Raw genomic sequence first — 22,601 nt, 5'->3', positions numbered from 1 at the left:
AAGGGAGATGCTTGGGATAGAAATGCAATCCTATATTAATTTGTCTCCTGGCTTGATGTAGTCATGGGACCTCTACCATAATATATCCACCCTACAGCCAGTTCAATAAGAAAGTACCATTGAAACTTTGTCCGGTGTGTAACATTGTGGCTGAACCCAATTCCGTTGCTGTAGATGGCCTTCAATATCTCAACGATGCATAATTTTGACCTGTTAAATCTCTTCGGAATCTATTTCTTTTAGCATCGTGGTAGTGTTACACAAGATGAAGGATGGTATCCTCAGTGTGAAAACAGGATTTTGTCTTTGGGGCTGGGTGGTGGTGACTTCTACTAATACCTTGCTGGACAGATACATCTGCGACAAGTACTTTAATGAAAGCAAGGACAAGGGTTTTTTTCTTCTTCTTGGTTCTTACCACCTTCCAGCTTGAACAGTAGTGATGTAATCAAGATACTCTTGGTGATGGACATTGAAGCTCCCAACTAGAATATATTTTATGACCTTGTTTCTCAGTACTTCTTGGAAGTGTTGTTGAACATGGAGTATAGTTTCATTAGCTGACAGAAGGGTAATAGATGGCAATCATTGGGAGATCCCCTTCCCTTTGGAATACTGAGAGCAGTTTTGGGCCCTGTAATTGAGTAAAGATGTGCTAGCTTGTAGGGTTTATAAGAATGATCCTGAGGATGAAGGACTTATCATATTAGGAGTGGTTGAGGACTCTGTGTCTGTAGTCATTGGAGTTTACAAGGATGAGGTAAGAAATCTGATTGAAACTTACAGGACTGAGGCCTGGATAGAGTGGACATGGAGAAGGTATTTCCAATTGTAGGAGAGACAAGTAGCCAAGGGCACAGCCTCAGTGAAGGGACAATCCTTCAGAATTGAGATAAGAAGGGATTTCTTCAACCAGAGGGTGAAAACTATGGAACTCACTGCTGCAGAGGGATGTGGAGATCAAGTCACTAAGTGTTTTTAAGACAGATAAGCCTTGATTCCCATGCTAATCAAGAACCTATGGGGAGGATACAGGAGAATGAAGTTAAAAATCACAACACCAGGTTATAGTCCAACAGGTTTAATTGGAAGCACTAGCTTTTGGAGTGCTGCTCCTTCATCAGTTGGCTGTGGAGTATAAGATTGATTTGGAGATGCCAGTGTGTAAGATTGTAAGACACAGACTTTATAGCAAAGGTTTACAGTGTGATATAACTGATATTGTATATTGAAAAAAGACCAGGATTGTTTGTAAAGTCTCTCATCTTTTAGAATGACCACATTGGTTTCAGTTCTTTCATATGCAAATCGCAAAACGTTTTTAAAAGTTACATTCTCAAATGAACTTTAACAATTGGGGTCATGTCGACCCAGATAATGCAGTGAAGGTGTGAGCTGCCCTGTGTGAGGCTGTCTGTCTGTGCCACAATGGTCAGACTGATTCTAATCTAAAAAATGGATTTACAGAATTTGACATGCAGCTTTTGAGCAAAGTAAAATGTAATTCTGCATGTATAAATTCATCCCACAAACATATGTGACCCCAATATGCCAACATTCTCATGCACAGGTTCAAACAAGATTTCTTCTCTACGCAGGACCTCCAACCAACACTATACACCAGATACACTGACGACATTTTCTTCCTCTGAACCCATGGCGAGGAGTCACTGAAACAACTACAGTGATATCAATGAGTTCCATCCCACCAAACGCACCATGGACTACTCTCTATTATCTATCTCATTCTTGGACACATGCATCTCCATCAATGATGGGCACTTCAGCACCTCACTGTACTGCAAACCCCAGATAACCTCACAATGCTATGCTTTTCCAGCTTCCACCTGAAACATATTAAAACAACCATCCCCTATGAACAAGCCCTACGCTTCACACAGGATCTATTCAGATGAGGAGAAACGTGACAGGCACCTGGAAGTATTCAAGGATGCCCTCATAAGAACAGGGTACGATGCTCAACTCATCAACCATCAGTTCCGACATACCACAGCGAGGAACCGTAATGACCTCCTCAGGAGACAGACACGAGCTGCAACCAATCAGGGTGCCCTTCGTTGTCCAGTACTTCCCAGGAGCCAAAGACCTATGCCATGTTCTTCACAGCCTGCAATACATTATCAATGAGGTTGTACACCCCGCCAAGATCTTCCCCACACCTCCACTTCTCGCCTTTAAACAACCATCAAACCTCAAACAGATCATTGTTCATAGCAAATTGCTTGGCTTTCAGGGCAACACCATACAATCCTGTCACGGTAGATGCTGCAAGACGTGTCAGAATGGGCACCATCATTACGTGTGGGGCCACCTCCCCCACGTATGTGGCAGGTACTTATGCGACTCCTCCAACATTGTTTATCTTATATGCTGCAGGCAAGGATGCCCTGAGGCATGGTACACTGACGAGACTAAGCAGAGGCTACAGCACGGATGAACGGACACCGCATAACAACCAACAGACAGGAGTGTTCTCTCCTAGTCAAAGTACACTTCAGCGATCCTGGACATTAGAGCTCGGACCTTCGGGTGACCGTTCTCCAAGGCGGATTTCGGGACAGGTAACAACGAGCAGTGGCTGATAGCCAAGTTTGGTACTGATGAGGATGGCCTTAATTGGGACCTTGGGTTCATGTCACACAACAGGTGACCCCATTGCACTACACACACACACACTCCTACACACCATCTCTCATACGCTCACACATACACTTGCACACACACCCCCTCACACACTTGTACCCTTTACACACTCAGACATTCACACCCCCACGACCACCACCCCCCCCCCAACATACATACAAACAAGTTTGTGGGTGAATTTGTACTTGCAGAATTACATTTTACTTTGCAAAAAAACTGCATGAATCCACGTAAAATTCTGTAAATCTGTTTTTTAGATTAGAATCAGTCTGACCATTGTGGTACAGACAATCTCACACCTTCAATGCATGAACAATTGGTGTCATGTCAGCCGAGAAAGTTCATTTGAGAATGCAACTTTTAACAAAATTTTGCGATTTTACATATGAAAGAACTGAAACCAACATGGTCTTTCTAAAAGATGAGAGACTTTACAAATAATCCAGGTCTTTTTCAATATATAATTTCAGTTACATCACACTGTAAACTTCTGCTATAAATTCTATGTCTTACGATCATATACCAGCTGATGAAGGAGCAACATTCCGAAAGCTAGTGCTTCCAAATAAACCTGTTGGACTACAACCTGGTATCATGTGAATTTTAACTTTGTATACCCCAGTCCAACACCGGCATCTCCAAAACAGGAGAATGAGGCTGAGAAACATATCGGCTATGTTTGAATGATGGTGCAAACTTGGGCTCAATCGCCTAATTCTGCTCCTGTATATTAAAGCCCATGTCAGACTTGACATGAAACTTTATAAAGACAAGAATCAATGTTGAAAACTTTCAGTAACTTATTCTTCTGAGTGTATACCACTGTGCTGCCACCTCTGATGGGTCTTTCCTGATGGTGAGATAGGACATAGTCATGAATGATGATCAAGGAGTCTGACACATTAGCAGTAAGGTATGATTCAGTGAGCATGACCATTTCAGGCTGTTGCTCAACGCAACATTGTGAGTGCTTTCCCATTTGGCCACAAGTCCAGAGATATCACAGAGGAGGATTTTGTGTTTTGATCATTTGTGGTACATCATTTGATGCTAGGTGTTCGATCTGGTTTTATTTTCATAATTATCAAAATGTAAAAAAGGAACCACAGTAAAATGCCAAAATAATAGAACTATTTCTTAATAGAGTTACTGACATTACAGAAGTTTATGATGAAAGATCCTTCTTTCTGTTATGATCAATGAATCACATTACAACAATTTGTGCTATACTACACTATCACAGTAAGGAAGTGATTCCAAATAACTTCAAAAAATCTAAACAGGAAGAAACTGATGAGACACTTACTTACAAAAGGGAGGTGGAGGAGTAGTAATGTCAATGGATTAGTAATCCAGATACACAACTCAATGTTCTGGATGAAATGTTGATGAAATTTGAATTCAAAGAAATCTGGAATTAAAACCTGGTTCACTAATGTCCTTTAGAGAAGGAAACTGCTAGTTTGACCTAAATGTGTCTCCAGACACACCTCAATAACAAATTAGTGGGAAGAATGTACAGAAACAAACACACAGAAATTACAGAGAAGTGTAGACATCATAGTAGTTATAATGGGTACTTCGATTACATTAGTCTAGTCTATATTCAGTTAATAAGCAGAAAAGTTCCTAGATTGTGTTCAGAGAAATTTTCTATAGCAGTATCTGTTCAATCCAACAAGAAAGGAGGCACTGCTGGCCCTGATTTCCAGGTCGAGGAGGACAAAGTAGATGAAGTGGGAAAACAATGAGCAGAGAGGGTAGCGCTCACTGTATCGTAAGGTTTAGGGTGACAGTAAAAAAAGAACAAAGGAAAATCTAGAGGTAGAATAATTAACTGGGGGAGAGCTGACTTCAATTGGACAAGAACAGAGCTGTGCTGAATAGACTAGAACCAACAGGAAAAACCGCAGCTGAACAATGGGTTATCTTCAAAAATACAAATCGTTTGGGTATGTTAAAGAATATTCACTCAAAACAAAAAGGGTGAGTCAGCAAAGAGCCCTCAATGAGAAAGGAGATAGAGATAATTATAAAGAAATAATAAGGTATCCTTATAACAGGAACCATATAAAAAAGACATTTGAGAATAAAGCTGATTATAGAAGGTTCAGAACAGAGGTAAAAATGTAAATAAAAATTCATCTTTGCAACACTTAAAGAAGACTAGCAGCTAACAGGAAAATCCAGTATTCAGTAGGCATTTAAACAGCATAAGCGTTGTAAATAGAGTAGGGCTGATTAGTGACTAAAAACTATAGGTACTAACACATGAAGGTAATGGGCAAAGCTGAGATGTTTCATATGTCTTCATCGAGGAACAAGCTGCTGCCCAGTCCATGGTGACAGAAAAGGAAACTTATCAAGTTAAACTTCTTCAACTGAATAAGGAGATGATATTGGATTGACTATTCGTTCTTAAAATTTAAGGCACCATGACTAGATGAAACACATACAAATATATTGAAATGGGGAGGAAATTCCAGGGAAACTGGCAATAATCTTTGACTATTACTTAGACTGGTAGGGCCTCTCATGGTACAGTCCCATCTGCTTCAGAGGTATTTCACAACGTATGAATTGGTTGATTAGAAAATAGCTCGACTCCAGGGTGGTTCTGGAGACCAGGAGAATTACAAATACAATATCCTTGTTTTTAAAAAAAAAAAAGGCTTGTAAGGATAAGCCCAGCAATTACAAACTTGTCAATTGAGCTTCAGAGGAACCTCGATTATCCGAAGGACACGGGCGGGGAGTATTTCATTCAGTTAACCCAATGCCAATTAACAGTTTAGTCAAGCATCAGAACCTTGCAATCTTGCCAGATAATCGAGGTTCCTCTGTATTGGGAAATGTCTTCAAGTAATTAGGAGAGAATTAATAGTCACCTGGAAAGATGAGAGTTAATTAGGTAAAGCCAGCATGGATTTCAGAGAAAAGTTAAGGGACGCTAACTAAATTTCTGGCATCTTTGAAAAGACAACAGCTGGTTTTCAGGAGACTAATGTTTTTGTGGTGTTCATAGACTTCCAAAGGGTGCGCGATACAGTTTCATACATCAGAACACGCAAGAAATGTTATACCAATATGGATACAAAATCAACTGAGTGCCAGGACAGTAAAAATGTCAGTTAGTGGGGATACCTTTTGGGCCAGAAGAGGGTCTGTAGTGGAGTCTGCCAGGGGTCTTAAGATCCTTATTTTTCCAAATATATTTTGATTATTTAAGAACTTGCTGCTCAGGGTCAATTTTGTGGATAATACAAAATTTATGAGAAATTACATTTTGGCAAAAACAACAAAGAGACAACATAAACTAAAGGGCACTGTGGTTAACAGACATGCATAAAGTGCAAGAAGGTCGGAGGACAGGCAGTTAATAAAGCATACTGTATCCTAGGATTATCACAGCATCAGAGTCCTAGGTTCGATTCCAGCCTTAGGGGACTGTCTGTGTGGAGTTTGCATATTCTCCCAGTGTCTGCGTGGGTTTCCTCCGGGCGCTCCGGTTTCCTTCCACAGTCCAAAGATGTGCAGGTCAGGTGAATTAGCCATGTTAAATTGCCCATAGTGTTAGATGCATTAGTCAGAGGGATTAGATTACTTACAGTGTGGAAACAAGCCCTTCGGCCCAACAAGTCCACACCGACCCGCCGAAGCGCAACCCACCCAGACCCATTCCCCTTCACCTAAACACTACGGGCAATTTCAGCATGGCTAATTCACCTAACCTGCACATCTTTGGACTGTGGGAGGAAACCCATGCAGACATGGGGAGAATGTACAAACTCCACACAGTCAGTCGCCTGAGGCGGGAATTGAACCCGTGTCTCTGGCGCTGTGAGGCAGCAGTGCTAACCACTGTGCCACAGTGGGTTACTCTTCGGAGGGTCGGTGTGGACTTGTTGGGCCGAAGGGCCTGTTTCCACGCTGTAGGGAATCTAATCTCATCTAAAAAAACAAGTAGTTTGGGAATGGTTTAAAGGATGCAAAACTTAGTTGGTGAAGATAGAATCCTCAACTTCTCTAATCTTTCCTTGGCAAGAAGGCTCACAGCAGATTTGATAGAAGCTTTCAAAATTATGATGGAGTTGAACAAAATGCAAAGAGAGAAACCTTCAGAACATATTATGTAAAGCAAGCAAATGCAATCTCAGAAAAATATTCTTTTATGCAATCTGTAGTTTGAATCTGGAGTCCAGTGCCTAAAAGAGTTGTAGAGACAGATTCAATTGAGATTTGAGAGAATGAGATGATTTAGATAGAAACAATATTCCAGGGAAAAGGCAGATAATTGCACAAAGTCATTGTGTCTGCACCAATTCTCTGAATAAGCACTATGTGACAAATACTGTTCTCCTCATCCATAACAAACTGCTGTACGATTGTAGTTGAATTTTAACCAACCTCTGAAAATGACCTCGTAAGGAACGCTGTAGTATCAAAACACGACAAAGTCTGAACAAAAGATGAAACTGGATGGACCACATGGCCTTGACCTAGGCACTGAAAATGACAATGGCAGTCCCAAACCTGTTGATCTTGCAAAGTCCACCTTACTAATATCTTATGCCAACACTGAGAAAGCTGTCTACTTGAGAGTTTTTTTCTTCGTATCACAGCTTACAATCAGACAATGTCCCAGATAAAATCAATATCTCTGGGTATGTCTTATCCAAACAGCAAAGATGGCGGCAGAGTCTGTACTATGGGTTGGGGACCTGAATGCCCATCACCATGAATGGCTCAGTAGCACCACGGGCTGACTGGCCTGGCCAAATCCTAAAGAGCATAGCTACCAGACTCTCTCAGTTACAGTTGGTCTGGGAATTAATGACAGGGAAAGATCTACTTGACCTTATCCTTGCCAGTCTATCAGAAATGTGTTTGAGTACAACAGTATGAGTGTGATTATGGAGATATAAAAAAAAAGTCTTCACATTGAGAATACCTTCAATACATTGAGAGACATGGTGATAAAATGGGACTGACTTCAAACAGATCTTGCAACTCAAAACCAGACATTCATTGAGTGCTGTGGGCTATTAGCAGCAGTTTAACTCTATTCAACCACAATTGTATACACTCCACTCTTATTATCTAGCCAGGAGATCAAACCTAATTGAATGAAGAGTGCAGTATACCGTGCCAGGCATACCTCCAAATGAGGAGTCAACCTGGGAAGCTCAAGTACAAGACCATTCGCATGCCAAAAAGTGGATAAGCATGCTATAAACAGAGCTAAATAATTTCACATTGCAGATATAAACCAAGCAGTCCTGAATGGTGATGGACAATTAAACAACTAACAAGATAAGGAAGTTTCACACTATCTCCATCCTCAAAGATAGGAGAGCACAGCACATCAATGCAAAAGACAAGGCTGAAGCAATGGCATCCCTCTTCAGCTAGAAGCACCAAGTTATTGATGTGTTGGCCTTTTCCAGAGATCACCAAAATTATTGATGTTGATCTTCAAGGAACCTGACTTACACCATATAATTTTAAGGAATGGCAAAATGTACTGGATTCTGGACTATGGTCCTTGATGACATTCTGTGAATTGTACTGAACACATGTGCTCCAGAACTAGCTATGTTCCTAGTCAAGCTGTTCCAGTACAGCTACATACTGGCATCTGGCAATAATTTATAAAATTACCCATTTCAACAAAAAGGACAAATCCAACCTAAACAATTTATGCACTATCAGGAAAGTGATGAAGTGAAGTGATCATCAACAGTGCTATTAAGAGGTACTTCCAAAGGAACAACCTGCTGACACTCAGCAGGATTCACCATAGTCATTTGACTCCTGATCATTTCACAATCTTGTAAATATGGGCAAAACAGATGATATCCAGAAGTGAGGTGGGAGTGACTGCATAACACAAAGGCACTATTTAACCAAATGTGGCAACAAGGAGCCCTAGCAAAACTGAAGAAAATGGGAATCAGGGCAAAACCTCTCTCTTAGTCAGAGTCATGTTTAACAAAGCAGGATATTTGTGGTTGCTGAAAGTCAGTCAACTCAGCCAGAGGATATCATAGCAGAAATTCCTCAGGCTCGGATCCAAGTACCTTCAGCTGCTTCATCAATGGCACTCCCTTGATAGGATGTTTGCTGGCGATCACACAATATTTTAATCACAATTCATTACTCCACAGATACTGAAGCAGTCCTTGTTCATATGCACGAGACCTGGACAATAATCGTGTTAGGGCTTACAAGGGGGAAGTAACATTCACAGCCAGAAAGTGCCAGACCACCTTCGTCAAAAAAAAAAATTTAACACTCGCTCCATAATGAACAATGGGTATTACCGTTGTTGAATCCACTACTATAAACATCCTGGGGGTTACCACTGAAACTGAACTGGACCAACCAATAAATACTGAGGTTACAATCGGAATGCTAGTTAGCAACTCAACTTGTATCCCCAATACCTGTCCAACATCTACAAGGCACAAAATTAGGAGTGTCATGGGATACTCTTGTTACCAGAAAACAGTCCTCAAACCTTTAACCCAGGTGTTCTTACCTTGTGTGACAAAGACAGGGAGTAGACTCTGACTTTAATTAAATAAACCCTTCCTTATTTTAACTCTAAGTACCAACACTCATTATAAAACAAACATTTTATGTAGTTGCCAACATATACTTCTTACTTCATCTAACTCAAAGTTCAACTTTAATACTTCATTTAACTTCTCTTTAACTTCAACCTAATTCACATTCAACTCTAATTCTAACTTTAACTCTTAAGTTTGACTTGAAACAAATACAACCCCAATTCAAGTGAAATGGCCAACTTTTGCTCTCTATAGATCTGGCCTTGTGGTTCTTAGTTCTTCTCTGAAGATGACTTTGGAGCAAATGCTTCTCAAATGTGGTCTCAAAGGCTCATTCCTGCAAAATGTTATGTTCTGCTGACTTTTATCACAATATGTGCTTAATTACAGAAATTCAGCTGGCACAAAGATCTGACCAAACCCTGATCACAACATTCAATCCCAGCTAATGGAGTTTACTGGTAATCAACTCGTAAATGTTTATATTGAGTTGTAAATGACACATTCCATGGTCCATAAGGTAATATGGTGCCAGTCTGACAACCATAAAACCTCCCTTACTTAATCTCACTAACTTAGCGAATTTTCTTTAGGGGCCTTGGAAATTGAAGAAAGCAGAGCAGCAGATGTTGTTTATATGGACTTCAGCAAGGCGTTTGACAGGGTTCCACATGGTAGACTGGTTAGCACAGTTAGATCACATGGAATCCAGGAAGAGCTATCTAATTGGATACAAAATTGGCTTGAAGGAAGACGACAGAGGGTGGTGGTGGAAGATTGTGTTTTGAACTGGAGTCTGTGACCAGAGATATGCCTCAAGGATCAGTGCTGGGTCCCTTGCTTTTCGCCATTTATACAAATGACTTGAATATAGGAAGTATGGTTAGCAAGTTTGCAGACGACACCAAAATTGATAGCATAGTGAACAGCAAAGAAAGTTATCACCGAGTACAACAGGCTGAGGACCAACAGATGGTATTGCATTTTGGTACGGCAAACCAGAGCAGGACTTTTACACTTAATGGTAGGGCTGTGAGGAGTGTTGTCGAACAAAGGGACCTAGGTGCACAGTTCCTTGAAAGTTGAGTCACAGGACTGTGGAGGTGGTGTTTGATGCCCTTGCCTTCATTGATTAGTGCTTTGAATATGGGAGTTGGGATGTCATGTTATTGTGGCTATATAGGTCATCGAGGCCACTTTTGAAATATTATATTCAATTCTGGTTACCCTGCTTTGGAACGATGGTGTTAAACTTGAGAGGGTGCCAGGACTGGAGGGTTTGAGCTCAGAGAGAGGCGGAGGGGATTTACTCCCTGGAGCTTCGGAGACTAAGAGGTGATCTTAAAAAGAAAGGTTTATAAGGTCATGAGGGACAGGAATAGAGTGAATAGCCAAAGTCTTTGTCCTCGGGTGGGGGAATCTGGATCTAAAAGGCGAGAGGGGAAAGATTTTAAAAAAGACTGAGGGGTAACGTTTTCCACACAGAGAGTGAAGCAAGTATGGAATGGGCTAGCATAGGGAGTGGTGGAAGTGGGTATAATTACAATATTTAAAAGGCATCTGAATATGAAGGGTTTGGGCCAAATACTGGCAAATGGGATTAGATTAGTTTAGGAGATCTGGTCAAGTTGAACTGAAGCACTGTTTCTATGCTGTAAGCTTTTATGACTTTATAACACAGGAAGCTGCAGGTGACAGTTTACAGTTCTGGCTGCAGCTTTAATCAAGGTCAGATTTAAACTATCGTGACCAAGGATCCCAGCATGCAGCATTGTAGCTCCTAACCAGTCTCAAAGGCATTTCTGCTGCTGCTGGTAATCTGACCACACTCTCCACATGCCTGAATGAGTGCATGTCCAAAAATACTAATCAAGCAGGCTGCCTCCAGGACAAGTCATCTTGCTTGACTGGCACTATATCCACCACCTTCAGCATTTACTCCGTTCACCACCAATTCACAGTGGCAGCAGTGCATGCATATCTACATGATTCATTGCAGTAACTCACCAAGGCTCTTTTGACTGCCCTTTCCAAATGTGTATTCTCTACCACCTGGAAGGGAGGGATGAAAGAAACATGGGAACATCACCACCTGCAAAAGCCCAAGTCACACACCATCCTGACTTGGAACTATATTGTTGTTACTTCACCGTCACAGACTGAAAACCCTGCAACTGCTTTCCTAACAGCACTGAGAAACCCAAAGAACTGTAGCAGTTAAAGATAGAATTTCAACATTATCTACTCCACGGAAATTAGGGAGAAGTATTGTGTTCAATTTTGGTCCCCTTACTTGAGGTGAGATGTAGTTACATTGGAGGCAGTTGAGGAGATTTACTTGATTGATTCCAGAAGACAGATTGAGCAGTTTAGGTCTATATTCTTGCGTTTTGAAGAATGGGAGGTCTAATCAAGGTATATAAAGATACTAAAGAGGATTGACAAAGTTGATCTAGCGAGGATGTTTTCTCTTCGCGACAATTTGAAATGAGAAGTCAAAGCTTTAAAATAAGGGCTGGCAGATTGAAAACAAGAGATGAGGAGAAATTACTTCTCTCAAATGAGCATGACATGTGGAATGCACTGTCCCAGAATGTGGTGCAATTGGGACATTGAGTAAATATGAGGAGATGGCCAGATTTTTAATTAGTGATGAGTTAAAGGGCTATGGAGAATGGACAGGAAAAGGGAGATGGGACAAAGATGAAATCAGCCACGACCGTTTTAAATGGCACAGCAAACTCAAGGGGCTGACTAATCAAAGTTGATATCACATGAATGAACATTAAAAAAAAATATCACTAACAGCAGATTTGTTACATTGGAGGTTCCAACTTCAGTTATTAATAGTGTTAGTTTATTGTGGGGTGACTGATTCCTGAAGAAGGGCTCACGCCCAAAATGTCGATTCTCCTGCTCCTTGGATGCTGCCTGACCTGCTGCGCATTTCCAGCAACACATTTTCAGCTGGTAAATACTAAATCCAGGCAAGGGGTGTGACCTTAATTTTAAGGCTAGGCTGTTCAGGATTGAGCTCAGAACTCACTAGAATAATTGAATTCTCTCAATCAACCTCAAACGTATTTTGGCTAAGTGGGTTGTTGGACAATAATATGAAAGGCAAATAGATGGAAGTAAAATGTCTATTCAGCCTATGTGTAGAATTCTTAAACATCCCCAATCATAATTTCTTATTAGGAAAGATGTAATTCTAATTAATTGCTAAATTGATGTTGCATAATTATATTGAATTAGTGATACAACATTAATGCCAAGTGATCTCTGTGCTTCGAGTAACAAAACAGCTATCTACAGAACACACTGTACTAAGGTTTTGCCAACAACACCATTTTACCTGTGACTTCAACAAAAGAGGACAACATTTTCAGTATCATTTTGGAAAAACCATCAACTTTGCTTTCAGTCACACACTGACTTGCGCATGTATCATCTTTCTTTTTTCATTGTCAGAACCACCATAAGAATCTGGCCTAACTCTGATCCTTTCAGGCCATGTCTTTTCTGCCATCCACCAAGATCATGGTTGAATTGATAACCCACAACTCCACTTTCCCGCTTTATCTCTGTAACTAATTAAAAATCTCTCCACCTTAGCTTTGATTAAATTTATCACAGTCTCAACAACACTGTGCTGTAAAGAATTCCACAGAATCACTACCCTCAGAAGAAATCCCTCTTCAATTGTGTCTTAAATGTACAACCCCTTTTTTCTGAGATATACCCTTTGGACCTAGACCATAAAGGGAAATAACCTTTCCAAATCTACCCTGCCAAGTCCCTTAAGAATCCTGCATGGATCAATAAGATCACCTCTCATTCTTCTGAGCTGCAATGAGTACTGGCCTAAACTAATCAAACTCTACTCATAAAAGAAAAAACTTCCTCAATACCTGTTACAGCGTAGTGAACCTTCTCTGGACTTCCTCCAATGCCAGAATATCTTTCCCTGGAAAAGGGCCCAAACAACTCTCAGTATTCCAACTGTAGTCTGTCTAGCACTATGTACAGTTTTAGCAAAACTTTCTTACTTTAATAATAAAACAAAAGAACAGAGTTAGTCCTGGTCTCATGCACTTGCAGTTCTTTATTTCAGTTTTGTGTGTAATCCACAACTACCTCTGTTCGAGGTATGTCTACCTTGAAGTTCTGCTCTTCTTTCCAATAGGATTTGAATGCAAATCTTTCTTCTTGTTCACCATCATAACTTTTATTTTTCTTCCTAGTGTTTGCATGGTATTTGCTAAAACTTGCTCCTTTGTTTTTAAAAACTCCATTCCCAAGCTAACATTCCATTTGCCGTCCAATTACTCAATGAACTCGGATGCTAGGTTTTTGGGATTCATGCACAAAGAATCCCATATCCCCTGTCCTGTAGCCTCTTTCTCCATTAAATAATTAGTTGACCTGTTGGTCCATTGCACCAAAGTTGTAGCGTTGATTTTTACACTGAATGGGAGCCGTTAGCACGGTTGCTCAGATGAGTGTCAGGGATCACTTATTGTGACCAGTTACTAGGATTAGTATCCAGTGATGCCTCACAGAAGCAGCTCTCATCATGGCCACAGGAGAAAGTGAAGACTGCAGATGCTGGAGATCAGAGTTGAGAATGTGGTGCTTGCAAAGCATTGGGAATGAAGGGCTTATGCCCAAAACGTCGATTCTCCTGCTCCTCGGAGGCTGCCTGACTGGCTGTGTTTTTCTAGCACCACAATCTCGACTCATCATGGCCATAATCAAGAACAGGCCAGTACAAATTGCCATATCATCCACACTTGAAACATGAAGATCAGTTGCCACAGCAGCATCAGTACTGTACAGTCTCAGGCTGTTGTCACAGATATTACTCTGCTTGCAGAAACTTTCTCCATGGCCAATTGGAAGACAACTTCAAGTATGCTCCATTTTCTTCAAGTATTGATTGAAAAGAGACTTATATAGGAGAAGTAAAGGAGATACTCTTTTCCCAGTTTTCTGCACTTCAAATTTACAAATTGATTATTGCTCCCCTAAACTATTTCTGTTCTTGGCACTATTCCAAGTACAGTACTCTCATAGCTAAAAGATTGACAAATAAATTCTATTTAATTGGGGGAACAGAGTAGCTAAATTTTCATTGGTCTAATCAATGCATGAGCTCACAGCGATCAGTTTGGTATGTCTTACTCCACATTGGAAACCCCTGAGAAGTCCTGTACACCTGCACCAAAATAATTTACATTGTCCTTTTATTTGAAGAATTCTAGTAGCTGAATTTTAGTTAACACAGGAGGCTTAGATGGTCATTTTGATGTATCACACACATCAGAAAACAAGCCCCACACACTGTCCATTTATCGGACATATTCACCTCCTCTACTCCTGCTAAACCTCAAAACTTTCCATATTATGTCCCATCTAACCAAGTTTTTGCCTGTCTATATTCATCTTAGACTGTTGTCTTCACTATTTGCTTTCCCACATCATTTGCAAACTTGGCTATTGTACGTTCATATTCCTCAGCCATATCATTCAGATATATTGTAAATAGTTGTGGTCTCTGCACTGATCCCTGTGGCGTTCCACTAGAGACAGATTGCCATCATAAAAAAGCCCCACTTATCCTAACTCACCTTCTATCTGTTAGCTAATCTTCTTTCCAGGCTAATAGACTACCTCAGAACCATGGGCTCTTGGCTTAAATGATCTAATGTTTAGCATCTTATCAAACAAACACTTTCTGAAAATCCAAATAAGTTACATCCACTGCTTCCCCTTTTATCTATCCTGCTAGTTACCTCCTCAAAGAATCTTGGTAAATTTGTGAGGCATGACTTTCCCTTCATGAAGCCATGCTGACTCTGCTTATGTATTTCCAAATTACATTACATTGATCGCCCTTCAAATGATATGCAGCACCCATCATAGGAATTGCAGCATTTCAAGTTAAAAGCTTACTACAACATGCACAGGATGACTTAAAAGATGGGGGGAAAAAAAATTGTGCCCCTACCACCAATAGGAGAAATATTTGAGATGAAAAAAAGTAGTGTTTTTAAACATTATTGGCTTCATAAATCCACAAGACAAATGCCATTTTTCAACAACGACACATTTAATATGCATTACAAGCAGCAAAGAGGAAACAACTTAATTCAATTTTGATACCCATTACAGCCAATGGCAAAAAGTATTAACAAAGGAGATATGAAATTAGATGGCTAAAAGCATGGTCAAAACTATAGATTTCAAGAAATATCGTCAATGAGAAAACAAAAACAGGTGGACAGGCATGAGAAGTAATTTCAAGAGCTTTGTGAGTCAAGACAATTGAAGACACAGTAATTTTGTTTTAGAAACTCATCCATAGTGGGTGTGCTTCATTGGATGGTCCAAGACTCATTTTCCATCCCTAGCTACTGTTAAGGTGGTGGTGGCAGCAATGAGCTGTCTCCTTGAACTGTTGCAGTACATTTTGTGTAGGTAGACCCAAAAAGCTTTTGAGGAGGGCCCAGCAATATTGAAGTAGAGATAATACATTTCCAAGTTAGCATGGAGAGTAACTTACAGGGAAACTTGAAGGTGAAGATGATGATATTCCTATGTACCTGCTTCTCTTGTCTTTCTAAATTTGATTTATTTATTGTTATGTGTACCCAGGTACAGAGAAAAGCTTTGTTTACGAGTAGTACAGGCAGATTATAGTAAGCAAGGAGGTGCAGATTATAGGGTTGAAAAAAAACTGAGGCATGCGTTACATAGGGTGTACACTAGGCAAGATCAAGGTTAGCAAGATCTACATTATGAGGCTAGAAAGTTCATTCACCAGTCTAAGAACAGCCAAGAAACAGCTGTTCCTGAACCTTCTGGTGTGAGAGTTCAAGCTCCTGGATCTTCTGCCTGACAAAAGAGATTGCAAGAGAGCATTACCGGGTGCACAAGGTCTTTGATGATGTTAGGAGCCTTTCCACTGCAACAAGCCATGTAAACGGAGTCCATGGATGGAAGGGTGGCTTCCATGATGGTCTGGGTCGTACACACAACCTTCCGTTGTTTTACGGTCCTGGGTACAGCAGTTGCCATACAAGGCTGTTATGCACCTGGATAGCATGCTTTCAATAGTAAATCTGTAAGAGTTGGTGATGGTCCTTATGGAAATGCCAAATTTCCTGAGCCACCTGAGGAAGGTGGTGTTGGTGTGCCTTCTTCACTTTTGTATCTACATGGTAATGATCTTGGTTTAGGAAAGTGCTCTATGTGAGCTTTGTGAATTTCACAGTGTAGTTTTAGATGGTACACAGTACTGCTACTGTGCATTGATGGTGCAGGGAATGTGTATTTGTGGATATGGTGCCAAATCAGCCAACCACTTCGTCCTGGATGATATCAAACTTCTCAATTGATGTTGGAGCTGCACTCATCCAGGCAAGTGGCAAGTATTCCATCACAATAATTTGTGCCATGTTAATAATGGACAGACTTTTGAGTCATCACATGCATTACTCATTGCAGGGTTTCTAGCCTCTCTGATCTGCTCTTGTAGCAACAAAATATATGGCCAGTTCGGTTTCTGGTCAATGGTCACCCAGGATGTTGACAATGGGTGATTCAGAGATGGCAATGCAATGAAATATTAAGAGACTATGAGATTGACACTTGTCAGACATTGTCATTGCCTGGCACTTGTGTGGCACCAAATTAATTTGCCACTTGTCAGCCTAAGCCTGGCCATTGTCCAGATCTTTCTGCACTTAGTGAAGCAGCCTATATCCATCGGAGTCATGAATGGTACTGAATATTGTTTTGCTCAAAGTTGCACATTGCCATTTCTGATCTATGATAGAAGGACTGTCATTGATGAAGCAGCTAATGATTTTGAGCAGAGGTCACTATTCCAAGGAATTCCTGCAATTAGTTACTGAGATCTCTGACCTCCAACAACAACAGCCATCTTTATTTGTGCTAGTTATGACTCCAAATCAATAAACAGCTTCCCATTCCCCAATTGCGAATGATTCAGCTGAGTGCCCCAACAGAATCTAAACAAAGCATCAGGGAACAGGTTGTTGGTAAGCAATACTGCTTAATAGCAGTGTTGATGGCCTCTCCATCACCAAGAGTAGACTGAGAGCCACTTGGATTTGTCTTGCTTCTCTGGACAATTTGGAACATTGTTGAGTAGATCTCAGTGTAGCAGCTGTATTGGAACAGAGTGGTTTGAGGCAAAGCAGAGGTACCATTTCTAAAGTCAGGCCATGAGGGTGTAGGTGGTGTCAGGCTGTTCAAAGAGCATTTATTGATGGTTGGTTTGAAATCTGTCCTATGATGGCAATTGTTGGGGAGATTTCACTGGGGTGTTTAATGTAGGGCTAGGGAGGGTGACACTAGTTCTGCAACAGACACTTCTAGTTCCAGCCCTGAAATGGTTAACAACAGCCAAGCGAGCTGCTGCTGGCGACCACATGAGTACCTGGCTGGAGCTTGTAAGGGATATGCATAATGTTAATTAAATCTTGGAGCCTGTAAATACCAGCCAGTATCAATTGCCCCATCGAAACTCGGGATTAATAAAGAAACCGATCGGAATCTGTAACTGTTAGACAAGTGTGAATTGCTCTATCGGAACCTGTAACTGTTAAGTGTGAATGGCTCTATTTAAGTCTAAAGTTGATAAGTGTAATTGTCAGTTTAGTTAAACTGAAACTATTGAAAATGGCTAGCCTGTCAGACGCATAGTAATTCCTTGAAACAATGAACTATTGAATACGGGATCGGAACCGCTCCCGGGGATGGCTGAGCCATTGTCAAGCACAGCAGGAGCTGGACAGGCACTTTGATGCGGCCAATAGGAGGACGGATCCCCAGCGCACGCAGATGAATGGACCAATGGGGAAGGTGAACTGACCAGGGACTCCTGGCAGCGCGAAGTATAATTGTGTCAAGTTTGAACGAGAAGGGAGAACGCCTTCTCCAACGAATGCATGCTTGTAGATTCGTTGTACCAGTTAAGATTCTGTAAATAAACGGCTGTCTGCGTCTAACCATAGTTGCCAGTGTGAGTCTCTCCTTCCGAAAGAACACGCAAAGACGGGACCCCGCGGGTCCGTCTTAACACAATGCAACACAATATGATGGAGGGTATTCTCAATAGACTTTGTTTCCACAAGGACCATGCAATTTTTACTCCTTAACATATGCATCACCAGCAGGCAGACTGTTGAGGCTGAGATCCGGTGTGCTTTTGACTCCTTCTGGTTCTTCCACCAGCTGTCATAGACAGAGTCTAGTAGCTACATTCTTTAGGACTCAACCAATTTTGACAGAGGAATTTGCAGTGTCAACGGGGCTGCTGTTATTTCCTGTACTTAGGTCATGGCCCAGTTGGGAATGCATAACAAATCAGAACTAAAAAGGAACACGGATGTCTCAGTAGGGCTTGAGATTGCAAAGATAAGCAAGGCAAGAGGAATTTTAGAAACAGTGATGAGAACTTTAAAATCAAGACATTGCTTGATCAGTAGCCAAGGTAGATCAGTGAGAACAAGGATCAAACCTTGCTGAGAGTTAAGACAAGGGCAGCAGAATTTTTAATAACTTCAAGCATAAGGCAAAAGTCATGTCACACGACACCAGGTTATAATCCAACAGGTTTATTTTCACTTCATCAAGCAAAGTGACGAAGGAGCAGTGCCCCAAAAGCTTCTGATTTTAAATAAACCTGTTGGACTATAACCTGGGGTCATGTGACTTCTGACTTTGACCATCCCTGTCCAAAACCCGCACCTCCACATCAAGTGCAAGGCAGGTAGAGTCCGGGAGACCAGCCAGGACAGCAGTGGAAAAGTCAAATCTCAGATAGTTAAGGCATGGAAGGAGATTGCTGCCAATGAGAGGGATGGAATTAATCAACATTAACAATGGTTTTATAAATATCTGCATTTAAGCATTTGACAAGTCAGTTTTCAAAAAAGATTACAATCTAACAACTTTGTAGTTAACTATATTAGAACATTTGCTCAACAGTCCAAAGCTGTTACCTCATTAGTGTTCCCTCTTACATGATGTCCTCCAAACAGATATAGTACTCCATCCACACAAGCAGCACAACTTCCTGACATGGACTTAGGAACATCACCTTCTGTGTACTTCTTCTTCCTGTAGGAAATTAAATATTTTGTCTGAAAATAGTTAGTTTTTTAAAATTGTTTATTAAAACAGATGTTGCCAAATTTTAACCATTTTTAATCTTTGTCTATACTGTCATTTTGTCTAACTGAAGGTCATGTAGCCATTTCTTCCTATTCCTCTCTTCATGAAGTTTCTCATGAATGCCAGTGCCTGAGAAACTAGCTCAGGTAGCTACCTCTTCACATGCTGTGCATCTTCAACCGTGAAATTCCACAAAACAAAGACCCAATGGGATACTTAGCTGACTTCTTTTCCCAGGCTGCTATGACAATCATGGTGAAAAAAGTCTTCAACCTTACAACTTCTACCGTCTCCAGCATTATTTAAGAAAGTACTGAAAATTGAGTTGACTGATTTCAGTTGGTGTGTTTTAGGAAAGGGAAAAGCTAAAAGTGACTTTCCTGGCTGTATCTACTGAGATTAGCTGATAAGTTCACATGTATGCTTCAAACGGAGAGTAATTTTGGGGTTTTCTGTTATATGTGGTATAGCCAACTTTTGAAGTTCACCACATAGTATCTAAAAGAATTAATTGTCCAATTTGCTGCTCAGTAGAACCTCCCTAAAGACAATGACCCTTAAATGCTTAGAAAAATCACTTTTCTTGCAATTTGCTAAGTGGGAAGAAAAAAGTAATAAAGTTGGACTGGTGCATAATACTCTCTGACCCATAGTCTCGCTACCTGGAATACCAACTTACAGACTGGCCAAGGAGCTATAATCAAAGACAAAAACACTTAGTAGAAGACTAACGCCATTCCATCCACGCTACCCAAGAATTCCTGAAGACCAAAGACACCAAGACAGAAAAGGATGAAATAATGGTATCCTTTGACGTAACAGCCCTGTTCATATCCATCCACATCAACCTGGCCAAGGAAACAATGGCTACACTAGTAGAAGAACCAAACACCACCAACTTCATCAGCAAGGACAGTATTGTCGAGCTAGTGGACCTATGCCTTACCACTCACTCCACCTTCAACAACAAAACCTACAGACAAACCAATGGAACACGCATGGGATCTCTGACATCAGGGTTCTTAGCAGAGGCAGCAATGCAGAGACTCAAACAGCTCTGCCAACCATCCAACCCAAACCTTGGGTCCGCTACGTAGACGACACCTTTATCACTAAACGAAACAAATTAGAGGAAACCTCCAAGACCATCAATAATATTCTTACTGGCATAAAATTCACTAAAGAGGAAAACAACAACAAACTGCCATTCCTAGATGTTGCAGTACAGCAAACAGCCAATGGGGAACTTCAAACCAGCATCTCTAGGAAAACACCACATACAGACCAAACACTGAACTACAGAAGCAATCATTGAGGAGAAAGTGAGGTCTGCAGATGCTGGAGATCAGAGCTGAAAATGTGTTGCTGGAAAAGCGCAGCAGGTCAGGCAGCATCCAGGGAACAGGAGAATCGACGTTTCGGGCATAAGCCCTTCTTCAGAAGCAATCAGCCCAACACCCACAAACGATGCTGCATGTGAACATTATTTCAATGAGCCTCCACACACTGCAGCAGAGGAACTACGAAGAGCAGAGGAAAATCACCTATACAGAGTATTCAAAAAGAACGGTTAGCCAATGAACACAGTCTGCCAACAAACCCAAACTAAACATGTCCAGAAACCTTAGCCACCCTCCCCAACACACTAAAAACAGCAGCTAATGAACTTGAAAGACCCCATGCAGACAACAAAACTAATGTAATTTACAAAATACCTTGCAAGAACTGTAACAAACACTACATTGGGCAAACAAGCAGAAAACTTGCCACCAGGATACATGAATATCAAGTAGCCACAAAAAGACATGACTCACTCTCACTAGTATCCTTATATACAGATGAGGAAGGACATCACTTTGACTGGGACAACACATGCATCAGAAGACAAGTCAAGCAGAGACACTGACAAGGATTCCTAGAAGGCATCCAACCGGAACTCTATCAACAAACACATTGACTTGGATTCCATTTACCATCCCCCAAGAAAGAGAACAGGAAATGACATCACCAACCAAAGGAAACCTAAACACAAATAGAAAGTGGGCCCTACCACCAGGGCTTCATCCTGAGGCTCACTGATGTTACCTATTTTGGTGATGAAAGGTCTGAAAACGAACCTTCCAGCTCAGTGAGCAAACCTATATCCATAGGAGTCTCTGTCTAAAGCTAGTGTCTCCTACAATAGAATATCCTAATAAATAACATCTTGCATGTAAAAAAGCAACAAGAATCAAAGGTAAGTTGGTAGGGTGAATGAAGTGGTGGGGATGAGATTTTGAGGCTGTTTAAATGTAAGCTCGTTAAGAGCATGATCCCACAACTAAAGTTTTGGCTGGAAACTACATCAACTAATTTGAAACTGAAGTTTATGAGCAATCAATGGTCTCTGTAAGACATCAAGCCTTACAGGACTAGCACTGTCACTGCATATGTGAGTGCAATTCTAATACTAAACTCCAATTGTCACTGTTTTCTTGGACTGCTACAGTCACGCTTCTTTCTTAATGCCATGAGTCACATCACACAAGGAATAGTAGACTTTTTAAACTCTACCAGTTTTCTCACCAGAGAAGAGATTTTTTTGCTATTTTTCTAATCAGCCTGGAGCACATGGGACTCCCAATCCGGGGATAGGGACACTGGCAACATTTACAGGCTTTTGAAGCACAGTGGCACTTTTTTTTTTTAAAAAGTGAATTCTATAGCATTCAGCAGCATTAATTAATCCTTTGCAGACCTTATGGTGGGACCCAGATAATAACCAGACCTGGATTGTAGAACAATGGGATGCATTTATGCCTATACCAAACAGAAGGAACCCTAACTGACCTTCATTTTTTATGATCAGAAGCACTCAACCTTAAACTTGACACCATTGAGAGGGTAACCCCTTCCTAAGGATTGCAGTAGGAAGTAGACTATTTGTTGGGCAGCCAGAAGCATACAATAAACGGAACAATGTTCTTGCTAACCATTTCGATAGAAAAACTGAGTTAGCAGATGTGTATAGGTAGTCAGTCACTCCACCTATCTGCCATGCTGCCATCCACTTTCAGAAAGAGATCAACAGGGTCTTCTTGGCCAAGTATGGTAGAGGAAAATCACTTCTTGATAATCTAATGTGAATGGACTCCTGTTTTTAGAAACATGTGTTTTTTG

General features: G+C 40.9%; 1 protein-coding gene across 2 annotated transcripts in view; it reads right to left on the bottom strand.

The window, feature by feature from the left end:
* The window catches only part of LOC122553505 (kelch domain-containing protein 2-like), a 46,168-nt gene that overhangs the window by 19,333 nt on the left and 4,234 nt on the right, over positions 1-22,601 (bottom strand). For both annotated transcript variants that reach the window (XM_043697362.2, XM_043697361.2), the window contains exon 4: positions 19,271-19,388. In XM_043697362.2, coding sequence (XP_043553297.2) covers positions 19,271-19,388 — 118 coding nt within the window. The remainder of the gene's footprint in view (positions 1-19,270; positions 19,389-22,601) is intronic.

The sequence above is a fragment of the Chiloscyllium plagiosum genome, unplaced genomic scaffold (assembly GCF_037043375.1).
Source record: "Chiloscyllium plagiosum isolate Xiang-an unplaced genomic scaffold, Cpla_swu_hap1 HiC_scaffold_8, whole genome shotgun sequence".
Classification (NCBI taxonomy): Eukaryota; Metazoa; Chordata; class Chondrichthyes; order Orectolobiformes; family Hemiscylliidae; genus Chiloscyllium; species Chiloscyllium plagiosum.
Note: the sequence above shows the minus strand (reverse complement) of the source record. Positions and strands in the feature narration are given on the sequence as shown.